Source organism: Melospiza melodia, chromosome 10 (genome assembly GCF_035770615.1).
Source record: "Melospiza melodia melodia isolate bMelMel2 chromosome 10, bMelMel2.pri, whole genome shotgun sequence".
In the NCBI taxonomy this organism is placed as follows: Eukaryota; Metazoa; Chordata; class Aves; order Passeriformes; family Passerellidae; genus Melospiza; species Melospiza melodia.
The window spans coordinates 23690437-23717571 of record NC_086203.1 but is presented as its reverse complement, the minus strand read 5'-3'; the positions used below and the strand labels follow the sequence as shown (position 1 = coordinate 23717571).

General features: G+C 43.1%; 1 protein-coding gene across 1 annotated transcript in view; it reads right to left on the bottom strand.

The window, feature by feature from the left end:
• PTPRG (protein tyrosine phosphatase receptor type G) overlaps window positions 1–27135 on the bottom strand; it is a 391006-nt gene that overhangs the window by 288568 nt on the left and 75303 nt on the right. The window contains exon 2 of the mRNA XM_063164912.1: window positions 15135–15239. Within this exon, the coding sequence (XP_063020982.1) occupies window positions 15135–15239 (105 nt within the window). The remainder of the gene's footprint in view (window positions 1–15134; window positions 15240–27135) is intronic.

Genomic DNA, 27135 nt, shown 5'->3' with positions numbered 1-27135 from the left:
ATCAGAGCAAACACAGAAAACCTCATTCCACATTCACCCAGGTTTGTTCATGAGTCCCCTGTGCCCCAAGAGATAATGTGAGCACACAACCAACCCAATGTGCCTCTGCTGGCTCTGTCTGTGACTTCCATCCACTGCAGCAATTCCCCATTGTACTTAAGTCACCCCCATCAACACTCATTAATCTAACAGCAGCCTTCTCCTGAATCCAACCTTCACTATTTTAAAGGTAACTGTTATCTCATGAATCAAAATCCTTGTCTGGAGGTCTGCTTGTAGTAAAATTCCACTCATGGAAGTTGCCTGCGGGAAGTGCTTTTTCCTTTATCTCTCCTTTTTCTCAGAGAAGATGGACCCAGTTTCTGGCAGTTCAATCTCTCTGCCATTGAAGTCTACAGCCTTAACAGCTTCATACAAACCATGTGGAGTTTCAGCTCAGGGGTCTGGGTTTTTGCCCACCTCCAGGTAGTGGAGGCAGTGAAATACTCCTAGAGCACATCCTGACGTGGTTGCAGCCCAGCCTGCTGTACAGCAATCTCTAGCAGCACACAGTGGCAGATTGCACAGCTTTAAATCACACCAGGAAGCAGCCAGGACAGGTGGCTGCAAAAATATAGGCTTCCAGGGAGCCAAAACCTGACTTTTAGGAACTGGTTTATTTTAAGAAGCAAGCTTTTCCTGTCAGCCCCTGGGCATGCAGCTTGCTTGAGGAACACCTCTCAGAGGCGCTGGCTGGCAGGACACAGATTGTTTCCAGCATTTTGGGTTTAAATCCATACAGGAATGGCATTTATATTTTCATTGATTAAAAGTAATTTCCCTTTCATTTAAGAAGACAACTTGTATGCATCAAGATAATGTGATCTGGAGTCTAAAAAAGTCAGCAATAGATCCTTTTGTGAAAGCAAGTCCTGTGGAGATGGCACAATTATCAATAAGTGTTTGTGGGAGAGACGGGGCAGTGTAACTGGCTGGAGATCTCTGTCTTGCCATGGATGTTCAAGGAAGAAAGATGTGTGAAGGCAAGAAAATTGAGGAGTGATGAGAAGAGATAATAATGAGACCAATGAGATAATCACCTCCAGCTTCAGCTGCACTGACCTGGTCTGAAGAGAAGCAGAAAGCAGAACTGCCACAGCTGGGAAACACAAGTGACTCCCACAAACACTGTTTTTCTTCTTCCAGATTTGGCAAAAAATGCCTCTTTTACCAAGTGCAAGAGTCTGAATAGCTGCTCCCTGCACCACAGCATCGCTGCTCCCCCAGTGTGGGTAAATTCTGCCAGCAGCACATTATCATAGGGTTTATTCAGGCAAATTCTCCACCAGCAAGAGGTCACAGAAGTCACAGTCCCACAGAAATGATACAAGGCTGTGTCCATACATGGCCATTGGCATGAGGGGATGGATTTGCTTTCCCCAGCCAAGCCGGAGGATGTTGATAAGGGTACAAGGCTTTTCCAGGGACAATAGGAGATTGTTATTTTTATTTTCTAAAGGCTTCAACTATACAAAACGTAAAGAGTGATTTAACAAACACAGCAGGTTTCTAAGAGCCAAGCAGTGCCCCCAAAATGCTTTTAAATAAAGGTATTAAATTTCAGTGACTTGCAAAATATGGATAGATTATTTAACCTGCGCTTCTACAGTGGAGCTACAAAATACTTTTCAGCTTAAAATTGAAAACATATAAAACCAACAAGCACACCCCAAATATATTGAAACATCTTATTAAAAAAGCTGAGACAGTTGTGAATGGCAAAAGCATCCTGCCTTGCCTGCAGAACCACCCCAAGTCTTCCACTCACACAGGCCCAATACTCACAGGCAGGCAGCACCCTCCTGCACTGCAAGAATAACCTGCTCCAGAGAGCTGGAGCCTTCCAGTCAGAGAATAACACACCTGCACCTCAGACAGGTGTGCTGTGCTGCCACACACAGAGTGGGCTGTGTCTCAAAAGGGATGAAGCACATCTACAATCCCTGGGCTGGACCCCAGTCTCTGCTTCCTGAGTCTCCTGGATGGCTCAGGACAGACAATGGTTTTCTCTTCTCCCTTACAGTAGTGGAGGGAGCAATAACCTCTGACCTTACAAAGGTGCTACTAATAAGGACATCTTGGACATTCCCTCAATGAAGAGAATGTTAAACATAACAAGCCACTGTCAGCTCAGTGTAATTTTTACGGACCAGACTCTACTTCAAAATGCAATGGTAAGAAACAAGTGGTTTTTTCCTAGTGAAAAAGCAGACTGGAAACAGAAGTAATGGATGCACTAAAGATCTTTAAAACAGCATTATTGCAGTGCTCTGGGTTAATCAGGCCCATACGGTTTGGTACAAAATTAATCATCTACAACTGAAGTAATAAAGTCGCACTTGGAGGCCGCATCTCTGCTTGGCACGGGCCCAGGAATGCACACCATGGCAGACTGCTGAAAAACCATGGGGAAGGAACAGAAATAGTCCTCTTCCCTACCCAAGTGCCTCAGGCATTCTCTCCATCACACCAAACAAGGAGGGTCAACATGTCCCATCAGAATTGCCCTGGATTTACTGCAGGTACAGGACAGACCCCTGTGCTCCTTCAGTCTTGTGGCAGCTAAGAGTTTCATTACAATAATATATATACTACTAATAATAATCTATCCATTTTTCACCACAATTAGCTTTATTTGCTCTAAATTCTTGTTCCCCAAAGACACATTAGATACTAAAACACATGACTGGTCTAAAACAAATGGTTAACTCTAAATGACTGGATAATTTTCTCATTGACAGTGAGACAGATGCAAACTACATAAAGTTAAACAGTAATGACTCTTCTGTAAAACTTCTAGCAGATGAATATAGATGCTGTTAATTGCTATTAATTCCAGCTCAGTTTTAATTTGTGGCATAGGCAGTTGCAGTTCTTTTCACCAAAAGTGCATCAAACTCAAGACATGCTCTGTTTCCTATTAACGTCATCTCTGGCAGAGCTGGGGGCACACACAGACTGGAGGCATCTGTTCCACACTGAACAGGGCACAGAGTGGTCCTCCCTTCAGGAGCCAGGGCACAGGGCAAGGCTGCTGAGGGAGAAAAAACAGGTTTTGATCTCACTGTGCCTCCTATCCCCTTTCAGCTCCACTGAAGATGCTGGAACACCTTTATTTTGCCTGTTGGGAATGTCAGGAGGACAAGATTGCTCTCAGATTTTCATACTGGTAACAAAATATTTGGAAGCAGAGAGGAGAGTATTCATGCCTTTTTCTTTTCTTCTTCTCATCATGAGCAGGACTAGACACAGGCTGGTCCCAGCTCTACACAGTAATTTAAAATCAATATAATCACAGTGAACTTTGTCACCTCTGCTTCAGCTGAGTAGGTTTTTCATTTGGGTCTCTTGCCATTTTTCTCCTGAAAATAAGTTCTTCAGTTTCTAGTCTGCCTTGAAATGAAATAAAGCCACCCTTGGCTTCAACACAGCACGTGAGCAGTCTCTCCAGACATGCAAGACACAGAGCAAACTTCCATCAACTGCACATTGCTACATTCAAACACAACGATTTCCATTAAATATTTAGGACTCAAATATTTATATCCAGTCAATTACATTGAACATTACTTATTCTCCAGGGAATTCTTGTTCTCCCTCAGTACAGGAGAGAGGACCAAAGTGCATTCCCTGTACTTAATAATAACACAGTAACAGCTATAAAGAAAATAATTCGCATTACATGCAAACACATTGGAAGCAAATATACATGTTTATTATAAAAGAAAACTGCAAGATCTTTTTGGGAGCCAATATTAACAAGTGCTCATCTCTGCCCCAAGAAGCTTCAAGTGTGGGCTCCAAGAGTGAGTAAAATGTGTGTGTGAGGGGAGGGAAAGGTCAGTGATGCAGGACACATTTTCCACAGGTGTACCTTCAGAGCAATGCCCCAGGAATGGATCAGTCATCAGTACCAGAAGTTCCCACCGACCAGTGCTGCAGGTCCTACTGGGAAGATTTACAGCTCCCATTTTGTACCAGAGAAATCACCAGCTAGACTTTGCTAATCGTGTTATCATGCTCAGTAATTCATATAGCTCTCCCACAGCAAAACCTTTTTATTACAGAATTTTAAAAACCAATACTTGAATTTTAAACTTTAATATGAACTTACATTTTAAAACATTAAATTATCCAGTGAAGCGGACGTGAATGTGAAAAAAGGCCATTTCCTCCATCATTTCATTAAATTTGAAAGTACTTATTTATTTTAATAAGTAGAGATGTCCATATGCCAGGAAATTAACATCAAAGAATGTTAAATATGCCCAGTATCACTTAAAAGCCTATGGAGCATTATGCATTTTCAGAAATAGCATAACTCAGCAAAACTACTTTCCCAGCAGTTACTTTTTATTACAGTTTCCAATAGTACTTTGGGGGGAAAAAGCTGAAAATGTTTACCATACTGTTCATACTGAAATCATACGCTGCAATGCTGAATGATGAGTTCAGGTGCCACACCACAACACCTTCCCTCATTTAAGGTCTTCTGCTAATGCCAAACAGATGGTTGCCTACAAATCCCTCTTCCAAGGGCTCCTGTGCAGACCTCCTCCATTGGCACGTCTGATCAGGGCCTCCAATGGAAAGGCTGCACTTGGACTATCTCCTTTGAACAGTTATACTTCACTTAGCATAACAGGACAGAATTATGACTAATATTTTCATCACTTGAACCACCCAGACATTTTTCAGCCTTCAGAACCCATCTGCCACACTCACAGGGGTCTCCTCACAGAAGCAGAACTTTACTGGCTCGTGTTCTGAAAAGCTTCTTGGGAGCACTGGCCATTTTGAATAGAAGCCCATCATGGATTAGCCTAATTTCCTAAAGAAATAGGCTTATGTGTTTGAGCCTTCTACTGCATCTGGGCTACCAACTCTCCACACACTCTCAAATTTGCTGGGTAACTCTGACCCAAACTGAGGGGTGACCTTACAGATACAGCACAGCCGCTGGTTTAGTGATGCACAAGCATCAGCACAGGAACAGTGGCACACAGCACAACTGGAGGCCATGAAATAAGCTCAGAGCTTCTTAGGCACTGGAGACTTTTCACAGGAATATGAAGCACTAAACTGCACACAGAGCTGCACAGCTCTGGTGTTTTAGCAGGGAAAAGGAAGCTCTTAGTGCCTTCTCCAGCTCATAGTCTTCACCTCACTGCACTCTGCTTCAGCCATCGATGCATTGAACACCAAGCCACCTCTCAGATGACTTGCACAAATTTAAGGCAGAGATAATTTTTCTGTGTTTGCACTGAGAGCAATTATGTCCCTCAGACATCTGGGGAGCCCTTGTGCAACATAAGCAGTAACTGAGCTACGTGCACTGAGCCCTTCCTTACAAAAGTCACATCCAATCCTCTGCAAACACCTTCACAGAGCAGATCCCCTTCCTCAGAGATCAGCATATGCTAATAGTGTATCATGAAGATAAGTGGTCTCAATTTCACGTCTCCAGCAACAGAAATATAAATTAAAATGTACACGATCTGAAGTGCCACAGAAGCTTCCAAGTTGGAATCTGTCTGAAAAGTTCACGTCACCTCTGGGTAGGAGCAGACTAGCATCTGGCATGTGAAATGAATTTTCATACCCCAAGGGGCCACAGAAGGCTCCAGCAGCAGCCTGAGCCACACCACCACAGCTCAGGAGGAACAGACAGCCTGTAAAACTGAACATGAAGTGATCTCAACTCTCCATGACTTCACTGCTCTGCTACCTCTGGGTAAATCCTATTTCTGTACTTGGGCAATGTGTTCACACAAACACAAAGCAAATCACACCACTTTCTCTTCTTCATTCTAGCCCATCCATTCAGTGCTTTGTTTGTCCAGGAGCTTGAGACACAGGATGGGCCCCAGGGCTCAAGGACCAGATGATGTGAAATACAGCAGAGAGGCCCTGGGAGGTCCAACCCAGCACAGAGCAAAAGCAAATGATCAGCATTTAAGGGACTTTTGTCACCTCAGTTCTAGCTCTGAGTGTATTATGGGGAGCTGGGACACATAGGAAACATTTGTTTCACTGTTCCACATAAGGAAAGCAACAGAAACTGCAGTCACATGCCAACACTCATCACCTTCAGGCATTCAGCTGCAGGGACTTTCCCTCTTTTGTTCATTTCTGAGGAAATTTATACACCAAGACAGCTCAGAAAAGCTCTCAAGAGAGTCAGAAATCAAGAACTCCACATGGAACAGCTCCTCCTCCACTTTCCTCCAGCAGCACACCTTAGATGTTGACCTGAATGCTTTAATTTACATCAAGCTAAAAAAAGCAGCACGGGGCAGCATCAGAGAGCTCAGTGCAGGCACACTGGGGCGATGAGCCACGGCACCCAGCCTGCCTGTGCCCTCCTGGTCTCCACAGCTGAGCACACAGTGTGAGCTTCCCTCTCAGCAGCTGTGCTAAGGAGGGATGTGCAGCTGTGTGCGTGCCTGCAGGGCTGGAACCCTCCAGAGGAAACATGGAGTGAGACTGCATTCACCCAGGGATGCAGGGGAGAGGGGTTCACTTCAGCCATGGCCAGAACAGACTGGCTTGGGTTAAACTTGGCAGGTACTGCTCAGAAGAAAACAGGCAGGATGGAGATGGAGGAAGATGGAAAGGCTAATACTCAGGGCAGCAAAGACTCCTCTGGTGATAGAGTTACTGCTGGCCAAGGCTTAGATACTTTTAAAGGATTTGTGTTTTTCAAATGTATATCACCCTTCGAAACCACAAGGGCTCCATGAGTCAGCAATACCCACCAGCCCTTACTATGGCAGGTCAAGTGCCAATCTTTGTATCTGCAACAGGGACAAAGGGTTCCTAATGCTTCACAAATGAAACCACTCATCCCACTAATTAGCCTGAAAATATTATCATCCCACAGTCCCACTCCTCTCACAACTGGGCAGTGTAAAGAGACAGGAATGGGTGGGAACACACACTTATGAAACATTAATTCAGGGTTCAGCTGAATTAAACCCACTTGCTTTCCCGGCTTTACAAAAACAGAAGCTTGATACTCAGGTTCTCAGTGAGGCTTGACATTATTTTTACACTGCAGAGCAACATACCTCTTCAATAAATCATTCCAGTGCCAATAGCCTCCCTCAGATAGAAACGCTACAGAGATGACCCTTAAAAGTTCAGAGGAAAGTTGAAAACATTTCCAGAAAATCACTCAAGTGCTGCTTAAGGATGTAATTTATATGCACAGCTCTGCACTCCATTGCAGGATTTCATATTTATTTAATTTGACAAGTTAAAAGTGTGCCCATCCAACTTCTTTGGGCACATACACTCTTAAAAAAAAAAACAACTTTGTAACTTAAAGCCAAATGTTCTGTGTATTGAATAGGAAAAGAACGTGATCTTCCTCCAACCCACTGGAAAAAACTGAAAGCATCGAACAGACTAAGAGCTTCAACAAAGCACCAGCACAGGGAGAAATTGAGTTTGCTGATGAAGGAAGAATTAAGCTCCATAGCTGATCACCTCCAGAAGACCTTCTGTTATCTGAGGAGCTTCACAGCAGCTGTGCTACCAACATGGTCCCCCAAAGGAGGCAATCTCCCAGGCAACCAAGGTGTCTCCAATCAGCATCTGATGAGGTGGGATGTGTGGCCTCAGAGACAGAGCACAGCCTGGGACTGGCGCTGAATTTCCCCCTCTGCTGTGGGTGCAGGCAGGAGTCACTCACCCTGCCCTGTCCCTCAGGCCCCACGTCAAACACCTCCAGCTCAGAGCCCCTGTAAGAACCAGAGCTCCTGTAGCTGCTAAACATTCATTCTGCACTCCCACAGGATCTGCATGGGACACCTCCTTTCTGCAGCACACATGTGCCTTTTGACACAGAACCAACACCTGGCACCTGTATCCCATGCCCAGCCCTGCCCAGCCCTGCCCCTCTCCCTCCACCCTGAAGGGAGCCCAGTGTGGCTGATCTGCTCCTTGGGCAGGCAGGGGCTGCTCTTCAAGGATCACAATGGTTAAAACCCCTAAATCTGAAATACCACATTCTGCAAGATGGAGACACTTCTTGGGAAAGGGGAGAGATGGGGCAATTCCTGGGGCAGAGACACTGAAGAAAAGATTATCTTCTGAGCAGTGACTGGAAAGACAGAAATAAGCCATCTGATATAACAAAAATAATGGAAATAATTCTACATCTACTGCATAGACTGCAGTACTGGCCTGGCTCAGCCATTTCATACAAAGACTCTGCTTATATCCTGCAACTAGAATTCTCATTCATTCCTTGATTATTTCATGCTTGGACTATTGCAATAACGTTTGTGCCAAGCTACTTTTTTTTTTTTTTTAACCACACACTACAAGGCTATTCAGAGCTTCCGTGCTTGCTTTGTTCCTCACTGAAGTATCCTTGCTGTTCACATACTTTTTTCCTCCCTGTTATTCTCCTATATGTGTTCAGTTACATATGAAATAAAGATTGGAAGTGCAATATATCACTGCAATCATTCAAGGACCTCAAAAACAGCAGACTCAAACTTTGAGTATTCTCCAGTCCATTTGCTGAGTCTCAGTCAGAGCTGCTACCCAAACAATCCATCTTTCATTTGCCTACTTAAAATATATGCATTTCATGTGCTCTTATGTCTAAAGAACTTGAAATATTTTGTCCTGTTACTTATTTCAGTGCCTAGAGATCAACTAAATTGACAACTTTTTTGCTGCACTTTAGCACATTCTCAGTCCTTTGAAAGAGTGCACTGGTTGTTGTAATTCCAGAGGTTTTCCACAAATGTCCCAGTGTTCACATTGAAAGAAAATGCAACAAAAAGCACAGTACATTTAAAGAAGTGAGAGGTCTCCCCTCCCCAGCTAAAGCAGCTCTTTGTGCTCCTTCATGTGAGGGGAGGTCACCACAGTTGGGATTGCAGCAGTGCAAAGTAAAAATGCTTGTGATGCACTACTGGAACAACTGTATCTAAAGCTCTGAAGATTTCATCCAGCATCTGTTGCTGTTATTTTATACTTCTGTGCTGTGCTAGGGAAAATCATTCATGAAGGAGTGAAAGTTGAGGGAACTGGTTCCTTGCTCATCTCCTATTTCGGCCTCTCAAAGCTGTTCATTTACCAATGGCCTATCTGCTAAGAAACAGTAAAGAAAAAATTCCCAACACTCAAAAATCAGAGATTTGCTTTAATGCACTTAAGCATGAAAACCAATCAAATTCTAGTGAGAACCTTTCCAAAAAAAAAAAAAAAAGAAAAAAGGGAATTTCACCATATCGGCATCCAACTTTTAAAAATCCAGCCAAGCATTTCCATATAGACTGGATATACCAGGATTGACTATGACAGTACTTGGAATAAACTGTTAGCACGGCACACAAGAAAAGGTGGCAAGAGAGAGAGTAAACAGTATTAATGGTATTCAATAATGAAATCGTGTCTGTGTCTAAGTAGAAACTAAATTACTATCTGAGGTTTCCTTAGCAGATTATTTAGAAACTTGCCAATAGACAAACAAAGCAAATGACAAGACTCTCAATCAGGGCAGTGCTCCCCAGCACTATGGCTCAGTAAAAATGATAGAGACTGCTCGGGCTGCTCCTGGCAAGGCTGGCTCTCCTCAGGGAACTGCTGATGGTAAATACTCAACACAAGCTGATTGTGAGCTCCTGATACAAGCTGTGGTTAGGAAGGTGTATCCTGTTCTCTGGGAAAGGATTGAAGAAATGAGGTGTCACATTCTCAGAACAGAAACAAAAGACAGTATTTGGTACTGGCTCCTTCACAGGGGCAGGATAGCTAAAGAAAGATAAAGGGAACTCTCCCTGACATGCTCTGGGTATGGGCACATTTAGATGCAGATTCTGCAGGCACAGATGTGCCTCGTGCACATCTGTACAGCGCCGTGGACATGAAGCCTCATGAACCAGAAACATCAGAATACAAACAATCAAAACATACAGATGGTAATTCCAGTTTATTTGGGAAAACACACAGCAGTTGCTTGAGCTGTGCACGTTCAAAACGAGGGTTCATGCTCAGACAGTAGCAGCAAACTCTCCAGCTATGGTTTCCTGTGCTCCCCCCATGAAAGAGTGTAGCGTTGATTTCTGGAACAACTGTTCCCCTAACAAGATGCATATGGGAACGAATGCCTTGCAGCTGGTTCCAGCAGGGTTCACTGAAGACTACCATTCATCTCTGATGAGTGCAGATAATATTCAAAGCTCACTTTACTGATCAGATATTAATGAGAATGTTTTTCCTACTTTCAGCTTAGCTCCTCTTTAGAAAGTCAGCTCAAAAGAGTGAGAAAGCAAGAGAGCCAAAACCGCCCCATTTTGACTATCCTGCATTTAAGGCAGATGAGTACTTTCACAGAGGAATGATAACTGAACACATGGTGTGCCAGAGTTTTGGTCAATACCAAGATTTATTATTCTGAGGGACTGAAGGAGTGAAATACTGACCACAGCAAATAGCCCATTAGTTACCTCTCAGTTCAATAAGTCTTGATGCTTTCCTTACTATGTGCTGATTATTTCCTGTCCAATTCACATTAGCAGCTTATTTAATGAGAACAGTCTAAGCAAAGAGAGAAATTCACACATTTACAAAGGATATGGCCAAGTTACATTCCATCACAGTTAACACCATTTGCTGTTCTTTCAGGAAATAACCATTACCCATCATTCCTGCTTTAATGCCAGCAATTGCTTTTGAGAAGAACACTCAATTCTTACATTCACCACCAGTTATATTTTAAATAATAGCATCTTAAAGGACAGCAATAAGTGCCTAAGTGTTGTAGGACAAAGCATTCACACACTGATAGTGTCCACTAGCTTGACAGCATGGCCAAAGTTCCTGTTCTTAATGGACACCTTTCCCCACTCTCAGGGTCATCTCTACTCTTGTAAAGCCTGTTTTTCTTCTATTAACTTCTCCTAATGTTCACAGCAGCTGCACAGAATCTTGGAGAGAAAGGATTCAACATTTTAGACAGAAAAAAATATCAGTAAGGACATGCACAAATAACAGAAGCATCATAAGCGGTGCAAATAATTTCACACAGAATAGGAGAGACTAAAGCTACAAAGAGGAAAGAGATGCCTTGAATGCACCATAAGATTAAAGGAAAAAAACAACTGCATGAGCTTTTTGCACAGGATTCTTTTTACAAAGCCATGCTTAGATAAACATCTAAAAAGAACACATCTACATCCTCAGCCAACCTCTGTTTTTTTGTTCTCTGAGAAGCCCAAATGGTTTTGATTACTCAGAAGATTATTTCTTGAATGAGTCAGCTCACAACACTGAAGCTGATCAGCAGAACAGTGATCAAGGGAGGAGGGCACGCCAGCCCTGCCAGTGCCAGCACCCAGCACTGCTGGGGAACTCCAGTGACAAAAGGAACATCATCTACAGCATCCTGCCCCAGAACAGGGCAGACCCATCCCATCCCATTCATCGCAAAAATTAACACTGGGAATAATTAGACATCATGTCTTTTACCTGAAGACTCGAAAAGGAGTTTGCTGATTTGGGTAAGCCCCTTCCTACTTCTGGTTTTCCACAATTTCATGCAATGACTGTCACATCAATTTTGCACAACAGCTTTTCAAAAGAACAGGTCTGAGTAGACACAGGTCCTCCAGGGCTACCATCACTTAGGGTACAACCATCTCCATCAGCATCTCACACTGTAATCTCCTCCTAAGGCCCTGACCCAGAAGCTACTCATTTTTTGGGCTACTGCAAGGAAAACTAGGGTCTGCTCAGATTGCCAGCAAAGTGTTCTGAGCACTGACAGATGCAACATTTGACACTGAGAGGCATCTTTAAAGGTCTGGAATATTATGCTCTGTGAAGAAGCATACATTACACAAGGGAGGGTCAGTCAGAAAGCCCTGGATCTAGCAGATGTTTCAGCAGCATATTTCTGTGGGCGTTTGTTTCAAGTATTGTTTTGGTTTTTTGTTTAAAAAACCATTTATGCATTTACAAAAATATCTCCACACTGATGAAAAAGCACCTGAACTGTTACTAACTGTCACTATGATAGGTGCTAGAAACAGACTGAGTTCTGTGGCAAGTATAAAGATGTGCTAAAAATAATTTCAAACCTGTCCATTCAGTGGTCAGCCTAACAGAAAAGATGAGTTGGCAAAGTAAAGACTGCAGTGAAACACATTCAGGATCCACACCTGCCCCTTGTGACTGTGCTGTGCCTATTCCACATTTCTGCTGCACCACAGGTAATGTGGCCAGTCCCAGTTTAGGAAGTCTTTGACAAACTCTAAGACACAATCATTTCAAAGCTTACAATAATACTATAAATAACACAATAAATACTTTGCCAAAACATACATGAATACACATGCGCAGAGAATTCCCCCTGGAAATGTCATTTGAGCTTCTTAAAAACCCTAAAAAGAACATCTAGGAGATGTCAGTCTCATTCAGTTTTGCTGTTCCTATTTAAAGACAAGCTAGTCTTCTGTTTTCAGCATTTGCTCACTTCTGAATTTGGTTTAAAGAGCTGCTAGCAGAGACTTAATGAAGTTTCTTGTAAAGGGCTGATTGTGTTTCCTGCTGTCTTTTTGACAGAACCCATTCAAAATGGGCCTTCTTCATTTAATTATCTAGTCTTTACTTTTGCAAGTTTTATTTCTGAACTAGAATAAATGTTATAGTCAGAATTGTGTCTGTAGACAGGGTTATTTTACAAGGCTTAAAATCCTTTCCTTTCCAGTGAAAGGAGAAGTGTGGTGCAGCTCTGTGCACAAGGCACTGGAGTTCACATCCACAGGCACCTTTAGGGATGTGGGTACCTCATACCAGTGTTACAGGTCTGAGGGTTGTTCAACACCTGATCCATGAATGAAGTTTCTCCTCTCTAAACTCTTGAGCCTGAGAGGATCAATATGACCAGGCAGCACAGGGCAATGCTACAGATCACTCATAAAACTGGAAAATTCCTCATCTTCAGAGCTTACACCAGCCCCTAGACCATCCACCCTCCACAAGAGCTGAGAGCAGCAGATGGTTTCCTACAGGCTACAGAGGAAATAATCTAAAGCACAGTCTAGGACAGATACATCCTGTGGAAGATGGATATTTGAGGGCTCTCTGCAACATGGCTGTGCCCTTTTCCCACCCCCAAGCAGGAAAACCACAACAGCCCTCCTGCTTTTGGACCTCTCCACCCCCAACTCAAGATTTACTACAGAAATCTTAAGCCCAAAAATACAAAAGCTCTGCAAGCAGGCAGGCACAGCCATAAAAAGAGAGAGACCTATGCTGCTGTAAATCAGTTCCACTCAACTGAAATCAATATAAAGCCACAGCTCAGCCTCACACACATGGTGTGTGCTGGGGCTCAGCAGAAGCTGCCGCTGATGGCTGTCAGGGGCTGTCCTGGTCTTGTTCACTCCCTTTGGCAAAATCCCTCAGAAGGAACTCCAGCCTCAGCCCAGCAGAGCCTCCTTCCCTGCCCATAACTGCTGGGGCTGGGCCAGCAGCTGTTGTACAAATAACTGGAGGGGAGCTGGCCTGACCGTCTGAGGCTAGGGAAGGGAAGCAGCCTACCAGATAATGCCTGTGAAAGAGCTTGGAAACCACTGGCACGGGCTAATTGCTTACTGCAGAGTGAAGTTTCCCCTCTCTGTAGGCTCATTTGATGCAAACTTCCTAGGCATGTCCAAAACCCTACCCACAGGACAGACTTCAGTACATGGAGTGCTCAGCCAAGCCCTGCTCAGGGTTCCTGGGAAATATTCTGGGGAATGAGGAAGCAAGGAGAAAGAAGCAGATAACATGATCATCCTGCTCACTGTGCTCAGCTAGGAACAAACATCTGTCTGCTATCTGGGCTCTGCCACCCACCATTTATTCCCACTTTCAACCTAAACACAGAAGCTCAGCATTTTCATAACCTCTGGTCCCCTCAGTGAGCAAATACGAGCAGAATGGCATCAGATAGGAGAGGCTGAACTGGCTGAAAATCAAAAGTGGTCATTTGTCCTACATTACTGAAATGTTTAGATTTATTTTAACTGCCTGACCCCATTTGCAAATGAGACAGATTGTATTTTGACATCTAATAGAGATAACTTGTGTATATTGATGGAAAAAACCTCTACACTTACCTATAATCATTCATTCCCAATGAAATCAATGGTCTGGATAAAAGAGGGGTGTTGGCAGTCAAAAAGTAACAGTTGCATATTTATACCAGCATTCCGACCTCTTAGAAAGTAATATTTTTTCCTTCAGCTAATTCTAGCCCTGCACAACAACCCTCTTGGAAAAGCAACAAATGTCTGAAACATATCTTCCAGAAAAGCACACACAAGTTCAATATAATGCTTGAAATCTTCATAAAAAAATTTTAGATATTGGATATCTTCCACAGAGTCAACACAGCTATTAACACCATTTCTAAAACACAGCAACCAGCAAATCATTCAACCAGCACATCATTCTGAAGTGTATTTTTATTTGTGGTATTTCAAAATTGTGCAGGTGCATGAGCTCTTCCATAAGACTTTATGAAAGCAGTGGGACAAACAATAAAATACCCTTCCAGTATCCTATCTTTTCAGCACCACACATTCTGGCTTGATTCACTGACAAGTCTCATTGTTATCATTATACACTACCACAAAAATACATGCACAGAAACAAATAATTGAAAAAATTGTGGGTGTTTTTTTTTTTCACTCTGGATATATATCTATCTATATATATATATATATAGATATGGATGCTTACAGTCTTCCTAGAAGGCACAAAATGGTAAGTACATGGTGAGCTTGGGAATGTACTGATTAGACCAGAAGAGCAAAGAAAAGTTTGGGAGCATGCCTGACCAATGGTATGTCAAGAAATAAAAACAAGATTGAAAGGATGAAGAGAATAATAAGGCAAATCCTGCAGGTAAATGGCAGAAATGCAAGAAAGGCAGGCATGTGTACAGGGGGAATTTGCAAGGAAGGCAGAAGAAGGAAAATATACTGTAAAACTAATTTAAACTGAGCACAGTAGTAATAAAACGCAAGTAAACAATTTGATTCTGGAGCCATTTCATGTTTTAGTGCTCTGGAGAGGTCACTCACCCGAGTATGCCCAGTAAGGGTCCCCTGAAGCCTTTCTCCTGCGGATCTGCACAGAACTCCCATGCCTGTTCTCATGCAGAGAGCCCACATAACCTTCAGTCAGAGCTGCAAGGAAAGAAGCAGGAATTGTTAAGAAAGTGGTATTGGCTCCCTGGAGTTTGCAGAGTGAAGCTTCAATCTTTGCTGAGCAGAGACTACAAACCAGGGATTGCTTAAATGAATTTAACAGGCTGAAACCTGCCCCCATCCAAAGGAGAAGCCAGGACTCACTGATGCCATTATTCTGGTCTGGGTGCCTGTACAACCCCAGCAATTTGCATAAGGAAATTCTGATGTACACAAACAAACAATATGAGCCTTGACCTATGACCAAACTTTCTCTTTTCAGACCCAGAAGATAAATTTACTTTGCCAATGACTGCCAAGCTATGTCTGTCAAAACACCCACTGTGCCAATGACTTACAGCATGAAAGGGAGAGAACAGGAATGGAGAAATCTCTGTAAAACTCCACAAGCAACAAGGTGTTAAATTCAAGAAAACCATTTAAAAACCCCACATCCTACCACTACCCACCTACATTCCATCCCAGGACTTTTTCTTTTATACCTCCAACAATTTTTATTTTTTCTTTTGTAAAGGAATGAATTGCTTCCATGATGACGTGGGGTATTTGGGCTTTTTATGTGCACATTTGGCTTATTATTTCTATGCATCTGATTGAACCAAAGTGGAGGTGTGTAAATTCACAAATGTCAGTGGAAAGTCTGTAATAAATTCAGCTACACTTTTCAGAGCACCATAATAAATGCACACAAACAAAAACCACCTTAGATCCATAGACATGGAATGTGAGGAACAAGTATGCACCAAATGGCTTTATGGAAATTTAAGCCCAACTTCTCCCAAACCGCTTATTTGATCAGTAAGGAACTAGCTGAATAATTCAAATTAAGGCTTCACAAAACCCCATGAAGCACTGCTGCCCATATGCAGTCACCAAGTCTGCATTCCCTTCTATTCCCAAGCCAATTACAGCTGTCCTGGAGAGAAGCCTGGAACAGGACTTTATTGAACATCATGCACCAGTAACTCAGAATTTGCCTTTCTTTCCCTTTGGAAAAGCTCCTGGGAGCCTCTTGCAGCACAGCAGCAGAGAGCCTGCTGTGTCCCAGGTTATCCATGAGTGCTGCCCAGCTCTGGGTGCACCCTTCCCTCTGCAGTGAGGATTTCTGCACGTTTTGGAACCCTGAAGTGGTGGGAAAAGTCGTGCAATTTCAGGAAAGGCAGTGCAGGTTTCCCCCTGCCAAATCAGCTCTTGTGCAAGCAAAGGTACTAATTGTGCCATTTGAATGAGTTTTCCAGATTCCTTGGCAACTTTCTAAATGTTAAATTCACCCTAGGCTGCGAACAAGAAACACTGGAACACATCATGCTACCAGGATTTGTAGGCAACACGACCTCACATGCTTTGTTTTCCTCTCTAAAAATACTAAATTAAACATCTTACTTCAGTCTTTTTTTTTCTTTTTATTTACTTTTATATGCCTACGTGGTTGGGAGTTAACAGGCACTCATTTCAGCAGGAAAGAACGGGTGTGGGATGAGGAGACCCAAACATTCTTGGCAAAAAACCCACAGAACTGAACAAAGATAAGAGACCATGAAAAGCCCAAGGAAGAGAACAATGAAATAGCCCAGGCAGATGGCTGGAAAGGCTATCAGAAAAAAATGGCCAACCTATTTACTTAAAAATCATATGTGCTGACAAATACACCTGAAGCCTCTCCTTGTTATAAAATGAAAGACAGCAGCTTTCTCCTGAGCATCCTCTACAGAGAAGGCAAATATTTGTGGGATTTTTCTTGCTGAAAAGGTCTGAACCTTTCAGGCAGGAGGAAGATTGGACACTGCCTCCTCCAAAGAGCAAGGTGCTCCTGCCCAGCGAGCCCTCCTGTGTGCCTTTACATCCAGAGAAAGGCACTGAGCCTAAATAATCTGTATTTGCTGAAGGTACAGGGGGTCTGAGTCAGTGCAAAACATCTTGGGTTGTAAACACCTCTGAACTTGTAGCTGGAGCCATCAAAAAGCCTCACAGTAACCATGGTATGGCCATGAATCATACCACTGATTTTCAGTGTCTTCTGTGCAGAAAATTAAATTATGCAAATCCAAGCCTCTCTGAATGCCTAACTTTAATGTGAAATTGAACATTTGCTTCCGTCAGCATCTTATTCATGCAATTATAAACCTCATATTCTTATAAAAATATGCAGTTTTAGTTTTCTGCAGAGATACTTAATAGATTTGTGCACCTATCTGTATTTATAAAAGATGAACAGACATGCTGTACACAAATTTGTTCCCACCATAAAAGATGTTACAAACCAGGAGGGAGCTCAAGTACTTTGCAAGAGAACTAGGGGAAGAGACTTGCTGGTTGCTAAATAGCTTCTGTAGGACTGAAAAAGAAACAAGCTGAGAAAGAAACATCCTATTCTAAATAAAATCCTGTACCACTGCTAGACAGCCCAACATTGTTTTCAATAATAATCCCCTTATAAACATGCAGTAATTCAGTAGTCATCAGCAATTTAGAGAAGATATGCACTTATGGGGTAGCTGCAGGAACTCTGGGAAAAGGATGACAGAAACTCTGGGAAAAGGATGACAGCTCAGGATCTCTGGCCATGCTGTGAACTGGAAAGGCAATGGTCTGGCTCATACAAAAATCACGCCACAACATCCCCTTCCTCCCTCAGTTCACAGTACAACCAGGCATTTCTTCATGAGGCCACAGAAACACAAGAAAACACAGGTATTGTTGTGCTAGTGAACAAACAGATATTGCTGGCCATATCTCACAGTGGTTAAGTCATCAGAAAACCAGATTCAATCTCATGGTGCTCCTGTTCTTCAGTGTTAATTGGGGTCAGTGGCTCTCTGATCCTCAAGGGGTCCAAGGTACAGAACAGAGCATACAGTGGCTTTTCAGATAAAAGTCTGGAAGAGCCAAAGCATTCAAATCAAGTTCTTTCAAAAAAGGAAGTGCTTCATACAGCAAAACAATCTTATGTTTCAGGTAGAATCACTACTTTTTCCCGATTTGGAGGGGAAGGTGGGGCTGCACCTTCTGACCAAAACAACCTGACACCAATGAAAAGTTTAAGTTTTTGCGAAAACATTTAGGTTTTATAAGCACCAATAACTACAGGATTCCAAAAGTTTTTTTTTCAGCTGGGAGACAGTTAACAGCTCCAGAACAGGGAGCAGCCAAGTGGTTTCCTGCTCCACTCCTGCAGAGCTGGATGCTGGAGAAAAGCCAGCAATTAGGCTGCTCTGACAGGGAGCAAACAGGAGATGCTCCTCTCTTCTGGGAGCCCTGCAAAAGTTCGGAAAGTGGAAATCAGGACAATAGGAGGGGCAGGAAAGTACTCCAGGAAGGCTCAACACGGAGCAGCCAAATTAGAGGGGTGGAATAGAGGGACACAGAGCAGGAGGGAGAGATGAAGAGAAGGCACAGCAGAAACCCTTGCCTTGCAAGTTTCCTTTGATCCATCAAGCCAGTGCTGATTGCAGAGGGGAAATGAACACCATAGCATACGGTCTGAGGCTTGCAGATACAGGATTAAAAGAGAAAGGGAGAGATTGCACACCCAGATACACAAGTGTGATATTAAACCCAGAGCAGCTCCCCTGGCTGTCGGTGTGTGTTGGGTGTAACACCCACAGCCTGTGGAGCTGTGCTGGGCCCTGCCAGGAGGACAGGATCCTTCAAAGCCACCGCGGAGAAATCCCTTACACACCATTTCATGTCACTTTAAGCAGCACTGAATGCTACATGATTTTCCATGATGTGCTAAATGAATCAGCCCGGGCCACAGATCTGCAGACAGCAAAAGCAATGCTGGCTACACTCAGCATCCTGAGCAGCTCTCCAATCACTCTGACTCAACAGATTAACTTTCCAATAAAAATTATTTGATAAGTGCCCTCAAAGGTACGATAAGGTAATTCCTGCCTGAGTACCTTACTGGTATTCATAGCTCACATGAAAACACAAAATTTTATCCCCAATCTACCTTAAATATAAAGCTATTACACTATTCAGAGAGATTATACCCTTGGCATTAGTGTTTAAAAGGTATCAAGCCATCAGCTATGAAAGAAAAAGCCTTTAAGATCGATACATTATGTCTGAATGGTGAAATCATTAGTTATAATGGTAGATTAACTAGATTGTGTGCCACACTCACATTCTTTTAAGCTTTCTTTGAAGACAAGGGTTGCACACAAATCTGGTTTTGGATTAAAATGAGACGAATTCAAAGGTACACACATTGTCCATGTCATAATCATCCTGACTTGCCACCATGGACTATAGCAGCAGCTGAACCACAGTTTTATTCCTAGTCCCTAATGCGCATGAACTTCTTAACTGAGTAGTTCAACACGGAGCTACCAGCCAGCCTTTGGAGACAGAGCCTTGTCTATTGGAGTCTGGAGTAGTGTCACACTATGAGAATACTTCAAGCAGGGAAGTTAAAGAAAAGATCTTGTTAGTGTGTAACAAAAAAAGCACTAAATCATAAGGTATCCTAGCAATTAGTGCTGTACCAAATCAAGGCCTGCAGAAAAGCAACTTTTCAAAACTAAGAAAACCATTCTTTTCTTGAAGACTGCACAGCACTGCATTTTAAAAAGGCATGAAAGCACAGAGACATTACTTGAAGGGCTTTTATACCATCTCTTAAATGGAGATAAAGAGATGAGTGATCCAAGACACCCATCTGCAAGCCTAAAGCTCCATGCAAGCCTCACCAGCAAAAAGCAGCACCTTTATCTAGGTGCCTTCACTGTGTTTTAATTGGACTGTGCTAAAGAGAAGCAGGTGAACTGGAGCATTGCAATGCTATGCACTGTAACACACACTCTGCTGAAATGAGTTCAGGCTTCCAGGCAATTTCTTAGAATAAATGTTGCCAAATGAGCCAGAAGGAAAGAAGAAAAGAACAGGAAGGAAACTGATAGATAATAAATTTCTAATATTGGGCAATTAAAATATTTTGCACAATTAGTATAAATAACACTTAAATTCATCTCCCTAGGCTCTTTCATGGTAAAATTGCTAAACACAACTAGGCTATTTGCCTTAAATATTTTACCACCCTTTGACAGCAAATAAATCTACAAATATTTCAGGCACAGCCAAGCCATTTCGATAGTGCATTACTTTTAAACAGACTTTTCAGACATGGATCTCCATATTTTGCAGATTATTTTATATCTTGCCAAAGAGGGATGGAAGTTACAACAACATATAGTGGTCAGAGAGCATCAACAAATTATATTCTGAATGCAATTTCATCCCTTGATAATGCTGCAGAGATTTCTTCCTATTATCAGCTAAAAGCCAGGATCTGTTCTCCTGTGAACACACAGCCAATTTTCACAGCTTTCCATTAATGAAATATGGGAGTTAAAAAGGATGAGTTCCTCACAACTTAAGTGAAATAACAGATACCCAGATGCTACAGCTGCCAAGAGACATCTGTCCCTTTCCCAGATGACAGTCACCCAGACAGCCCCTTAATTCCTGTGCAATGGAATCCACAGGTCCATTGGTAAAACTGACACAGAGACTTTCCACACCATTCATTCATTCTCTGTGTCTAATAGATGATGTGGTAACAGCACAAATCCTAAGAACAAGAACATAAATGCAGAGCACAGCAGGCCTCTACAGGAACTAACCAGCAGAATGCAATTTGAAGATGAAAAACAGTCCAAGGAATACGCTGTCAAACTATGGGGATTAAATTAACTGGCAGAATTAAAAGCCCTTATCCCAAACATGAACACAGCAGTCACTAGGTGTGTGCCCCTTGCTAACCTGTCGTGTTCAATGCCATGAGTTAAATGCAGTGCAGTTTTGTAATAGTCCAATGTATCAACACAATGCAAAAAGTCCCAGAGCAGCAGAGCTGGACAAAGAAGGGAAAAGAGATCTGCAGCACAGACTTTTCCTTGTATTAAAAGGGATGGAGTTTAAGGGCAACAAGGAAGTCTCTGATGCCCTGGGCACTCACTGTACTGTGGTGCCATCAGCCCCTCTCCCCCAGAGCAGGCTCCTCCCAAGGAGAAGCAAACCACACCACTCTCTTCAGCCAGGAGCTCCCACAGCTCCTGCTCTCAGCCTGCCTGGCTTCATAACCCAGAGGAGCAAAGCTCATTAGCAAGACACTGAGGCAACTTCAAGTTGCATTAATGATGCTCCATTAAGGGGACACAGAAAATGAAGCTTGGGAGGCCAGGAAGAGACAGATGCTGCTGGATGATTAGAAAGGGCTTGATTTTGCATTTTCATGGCTTGCACTTAGCTGGCATCAGCTGTGCAAGATGTGACATAGCTGGTAAATTTGGACCACTGATGTCAACCAGCATCACCTGCAGCGCTTGTGCTCAGAACAAGCAGTCAGCCAGATAACAAACAGTGCCATCAACTTCCACCTCAAGATAAAGCCACACAAAATAAACCAACTGCAACATCACCCCTGCCAAGAGGATGGTGCCCTGCAGCAAAGCTTCTGCCAGAGAACTTGCAGAATACCCTGAGACTAAGGGTTCCCAGTCTGTGGAACATGAGCTCCCATCTACCCATGTATGAGCTACATGTAATGAAAAAAGAACCAAACAAGCCAGTCTGGTATTTTTCCCCCTGAAGAAAGTGCAGAAAGAATATCCCAGACAACTGCAGGGCTCCTTCAGGAAGGAGGGTCTGCTGTCCATGTCCCACTGCCACAGCTGAAGAAATGAAGTCTGAGTGTCCCAGCAACACTCATCCCCCAATTCTGGGAACTGCAGACACCTCAAAACCAGCTATCTGTAAAACCCTTACTCCACCAAACTGTTCCTGACACTTCCCAGAGAACACAGAAATACACTCCTTTTACCTTTAAGAAAAAGTTTTCAAACAGACTGGTACTCTAGGCATCTGAGCTGAGATACCTTAAAGAAGACTAAAGCACATTATATTCTAAAAACTGGAGTCCTTTTAGACACCTCCGATTTTGGTAGTCAGACAGAAAAATAATTGGGAGCACCTGAAAATTCTATAACCTTGAAAACTCTTGCTCTGTGCATCCTTCACAGTCCCTCAGACTCTGTTAACCATCATTATCTGCATTTCTTAAAAGGAGGAATCCTCATCCTCATTCATCTTCTCTCCCCACTGCACTTCACAAAGGTCCTGTCACCTGTGAATTTTATTTGTAGTAATGAGTGACGCAAACACAGAAATAAAACTTCAGAGCAGAGGTTCATATGCAAGGCTGATCTCCACAGGGCAGCTGATGCTCTCTCAGCCAGCACTGACAGAATCACAGCAGGTACTTGGGAGAAAACAGATAAACTCAATTCTCCAGTACCTTAGGTAGCCTGGGCAGAGGGAGCTGAGGCAATGAAAACCCAAATATTGGGGTAAAGTCACTGCTCACACAGCCAGCTCCAGCACCTCTGCACTGTTTCCACAAAGACAAGCTCAAAGCCAAGCTTGAACAAGCTAGAATCCAGTGGCAGCTCAATATATTTGTGCAGAAGAGAATTGAATCCATGAGCCCAGGCACTCTGAGAAGAGGCTGCTTTGGTCTCTTCACTCATGGCATGGTTTATCTGGGAAACGTATAAACCACACACATATAATGGAGCTTGTACTGGATTAACTGCATTAACAATTGCAAAGGGGAGCTTTATTTCACTTCCTGCCTTATTGCAAGTACCCAAACTTTAAGGGTTTTGCAACAGAAAATGCTGTGGCTGGAACCACCCATCTCACTCTTACTCTCACATAATCAGGTGCTGCAGCACGCACAGTGCTAAAAGATCACCCTCTGAACAGCAAATAAACATGACCTTAATGGAGTATTTTGTACTTCCAGTGCCTTGCCTAATGCAGAATCAGACCATTATCATTTCACTAAATCCAGCAGTACTCACAAAAACACACAAACTTATGCAAAATCAGCAGTTCCACCTCTCTGCTCTAGAAATAATTTGCTTGCATCGACTGCCAGCTTTGTGGTAGTACAGCCTCATTACATTTTCAAAATGGATTCCCCCAAGAACATGAAATATCTTGGTACAAAATAATCTTAGATTCATCCAAAGAACCATAGCAAGGACTGTGGGACACAGACCTGCTTTGTGCATGACTTCTGTCCACCCACTGCCATCTTTCCAGACATATTCCTGCCTCCTTGTTGGCAACCTGTAATTTCATTTCTCATCCCATTAAAGGCCCCCTTGGATTCCATCAGTAGAGACAAACATCTACCTACAAACCAGGGGTTTTTGCTGAACTTTTGCAGAGTCCCCAGAGTCAACTGTTGTTAGGCAAGAGCTTCCCCCTATGCATTCCCTGCTCTGTGAGCTGACAAGAGTCCTCACACCAAAGCATCCCCCAAATTCACCCCAAATTCACCCTCCTCCACTGTGAAGAAGCAGCACACCCAGCATTCATCCAGCAGAAAATGCAAGGCACAGTGCTGATTTCAGTCCCACTGAGGCTTCATTTTTATGAAGCCAACAGAGCTGCTCCACTGCATGACATGAGATCTAACATGCCCCACTATTCAAGTTTTCACAGAAAGGGGCTCATCATCTAATAAAAACCCCTCCTTCTTTATACAGAATGATTTTTTTAACCTGTGTCCTTTGGCCCATTTAACAATTTATCGACTGTGGGAAATAAAGTGAGGCCACATCAATCTCTTCCTGGTTATTTGCTTCTCAAATTAATGCCGAAGGTGGAAAGCTCAATAAAGAACTATTTAAGAAAAGAAAGGAGAAATGCTCTAGAGTCCCACTGTGAGATGTCTTCCTCTCAGTTTGCAGTCAGGTCTGGCCACCTACAGCTGCACAATCTCCTGTGGGAAAGATGGAAGAGCATAAATGTGCATGCTCCTCTGGACTGAGCAGAAATAACTTGAGATTTGTACCATTCCGTGCTGAAACAGATCAGTAGTGCCCAGGTAGACAGATTTAGTGCCTCCAGCATGTGACAGCAATTCCAGCCAGATCCACTAAAATTATTTTGGGATCAAACTTAAAAGCTGAGTAGAATCAAGCAGGCAAACATTCATTTTTATTTGTGTAAAAATGTATTTAATTTGGCTTATAATCCACAAAACAAGGTTTTTCATCTATTTTTTTATGCTGACAGCTTGTATTACATACAGATTTTGTAGCAAAGGGTTTCATCCACACTTATTTCCCAAAATATAAATCTAAAGTGGAAACTGACATAAATAGAGGGGTTTTTTTGTGCTGACTGAACAAGTTGTTGGTCTGGGATATATACCCCAAAAACATGACCCACTACTCTGAGAGCTCTCTCCTTTCCTTCCAAATAAGTTGCACTCTTCAAAGGGAGAAGACACTAAAGAGCTGATCTGTGAACTGAATCAAACTTCCATCTTGGCTGTTCTGTTTCCCATTAGTGTTTTCACCCAGGCAAGACTTTTTTCTGGAACTTTCCCAGCAGGAAGGTCTGGTGCTGTTTAGAATCCCAAATTAATACTTGGTTCATTGGCCATTTGTCTCCAGAGAATCCAATAAATATCTTGACATAGAACCTCATAACTACCAGAAGCAAGAGCATTGAGGCCTTTGGCAGAAGGAACAAAAAAACCAAATCAAATAAAAACAAACAAAGAATAACACAAAAAACCCTCCACAAAACCAAAACACAAACAAATAAAAGCACTAACAGAGCTCAGATGAAGTAAATAGACCAAAAATCACCAGCAGTGATGCTTACTTTGTAATGATACAGGGGTGGGATGCAGCACAGGCTGAAAGGGCACAGGGTCACGGTTCCTTCCTATCCAACCAACTCCAACCATTTGGAGGACAAAGCCAACCCCACAGCCCATAAATGTAAATGATGCTAAACCAAGAGGAGGAGAAGCCAGCAAGAATGGCTCAAAAACATTCAGCAGCCTGGCAAGCTCAGTGAAATAGGCTGATGTAAGTGAGACATTCCACTGAAGATAAATGGAAGGCTATGCAGTGGGGGAGAAATAATAATCAGTGCAGGAATGAAGTGAGAGAGTGCTGTTTAGAAAGCAGTAATGCAGAAAGACTTGAGTATTAGGGTGGATAATGAATTAGATGGAAGTTCATGCTGCAATACCACTGCAGAAAAAGACAATTGCTATCCTGGGCCACATGCACAGAGATACTGGAAGCAATAACTCAGTTTTAGACAGTTTTTGGCAAGCCTGTCACTGCAGTGCCACATGCTGTTTGAGGCCTATTACTCAAAAAAAAGTAAAATTCGTTTTTAGCAAAAAAATCCAAGACCTGGGGCAGGAGAGGGAGGGACAACAGGGGATGACACATGGCACATGAAATGGATCAAAGCACCTTTAATATCAACCTTGTGCCCTATTCTGTGCTGGCTGGGGCAGCCTCAGCCCAGGCTGCTCAGCCCTGCCTGGCCATGTCCTGGTGTGCTCCTTGTCATCCTCTCCAGAGCCTCACTCCACCCTCCACCTCCTTGTTGCATACATCAATTTTCATAACAAGCCTCATAAAGAGCTGGATTTTAGAGCACTCAGAAATGGTGATCTTCAGGCAACAAGTGCTCTCACAGCACAAGAGTGAAGGAGGAGGAGGTGAAGAGCTCAGTAAGGAACAAAGGGATGCTTTCACCTTTTGCCAGGCCCAGGCTGAACACCACGATTTAAGTAAGCAGGGGCAGGTTTGAGAGGAGGAGCTCAGTGCACACAAGAGCTGGGAACAACACAGGCTTTGCTTGAGTGTCAGTGGAGATGAGCTGTGGCTGAGAGCAGAGCACAGGGAGCAGCAGAGAGGGGCACACAGCCTTCCCCAGCAGGCTCAGAGACAGCAGGAGACACCTCTGCTCTGGCACGGGTGTGTAGTGGTGTGTTTTTATACTTTGTAATAGCTTTGTTTTTGTATCCCTGTATTTTTCCCAGACGCTTTACCCCAGATTGTACCCTCTGCCTTTACCTGTGTAATCCCTTTCCTCTGCTGAGATCATCCCCAAATCCCCACCCTGGCTCTCTGTCAATCACTCAGAATCCCATTCCCTCCATCTAGAACTTTCTGTCCAGAATATTGAGCGATCAGCCAGAGGCCAGGGATCAACCCCCCAAGTGTTACCCCACACACTGACCTAAATATCCATTTCCCAGTACCCACACCATAATTTTTCTTATTGGTTAGAAAAATGTTATCTACTTTAGGTTTCCACCTCCCTTTAAATGTGACCTTGGCACATCTCTCCTGGGGCTCTCAGCAGGAGCCCCCTGAGGTGTAGGGGCTCCTTCAGGACTCCTAGAATAAAACCTTGGATTAACCCCTGCTAAGAGTCAGCCCTTTTATCCTCTATTGATGTCTCTGGTATCTCTGCTGCTGCAAAAGGGACCATTGCCAGCCAGGGTCTGTGTACAAATCACCAATGGGAAGGGACTGCTGTGGAACGTGCCCTGAGCTGTTTTATTTTCCAGCATCACTCTCATTACATGGCTATGACAATGGGAAGATGCCATCAGCTCACAGCCCAGGCAGCAGACCAAGAACTTAATGTTACAACTTCCAAAGTAAATTTTTTGACTGATCACACAAAGCAAAAGCACACTGACAGTAGTTCTATCCAACCACTATAAGCACAGGTACCTTTGGTTAAAACAATGCTTGCTTATTTCAAATACAATGCCTACTTGTAAGCCTTAAAACACAATGCACAGAGCTCCATTATTAAGCTTCAAACTTCCTAATATCTTGCTAGATAAACTTTTCTATAGCTTAGAGTGTTATTCTAGCCAAGTGTTAATACACAGACCATTGTTCAATTTGTCCTTGCTTTTCTACAGTTTAAATAATTTTTCTGCTGACCAATCTCATGGCTGCTGCTTAGCTCTAATCACAGTTCTACTGCCTCTGGGGCCTGCCTTTTGCAGCTCTCCCAAAACCCT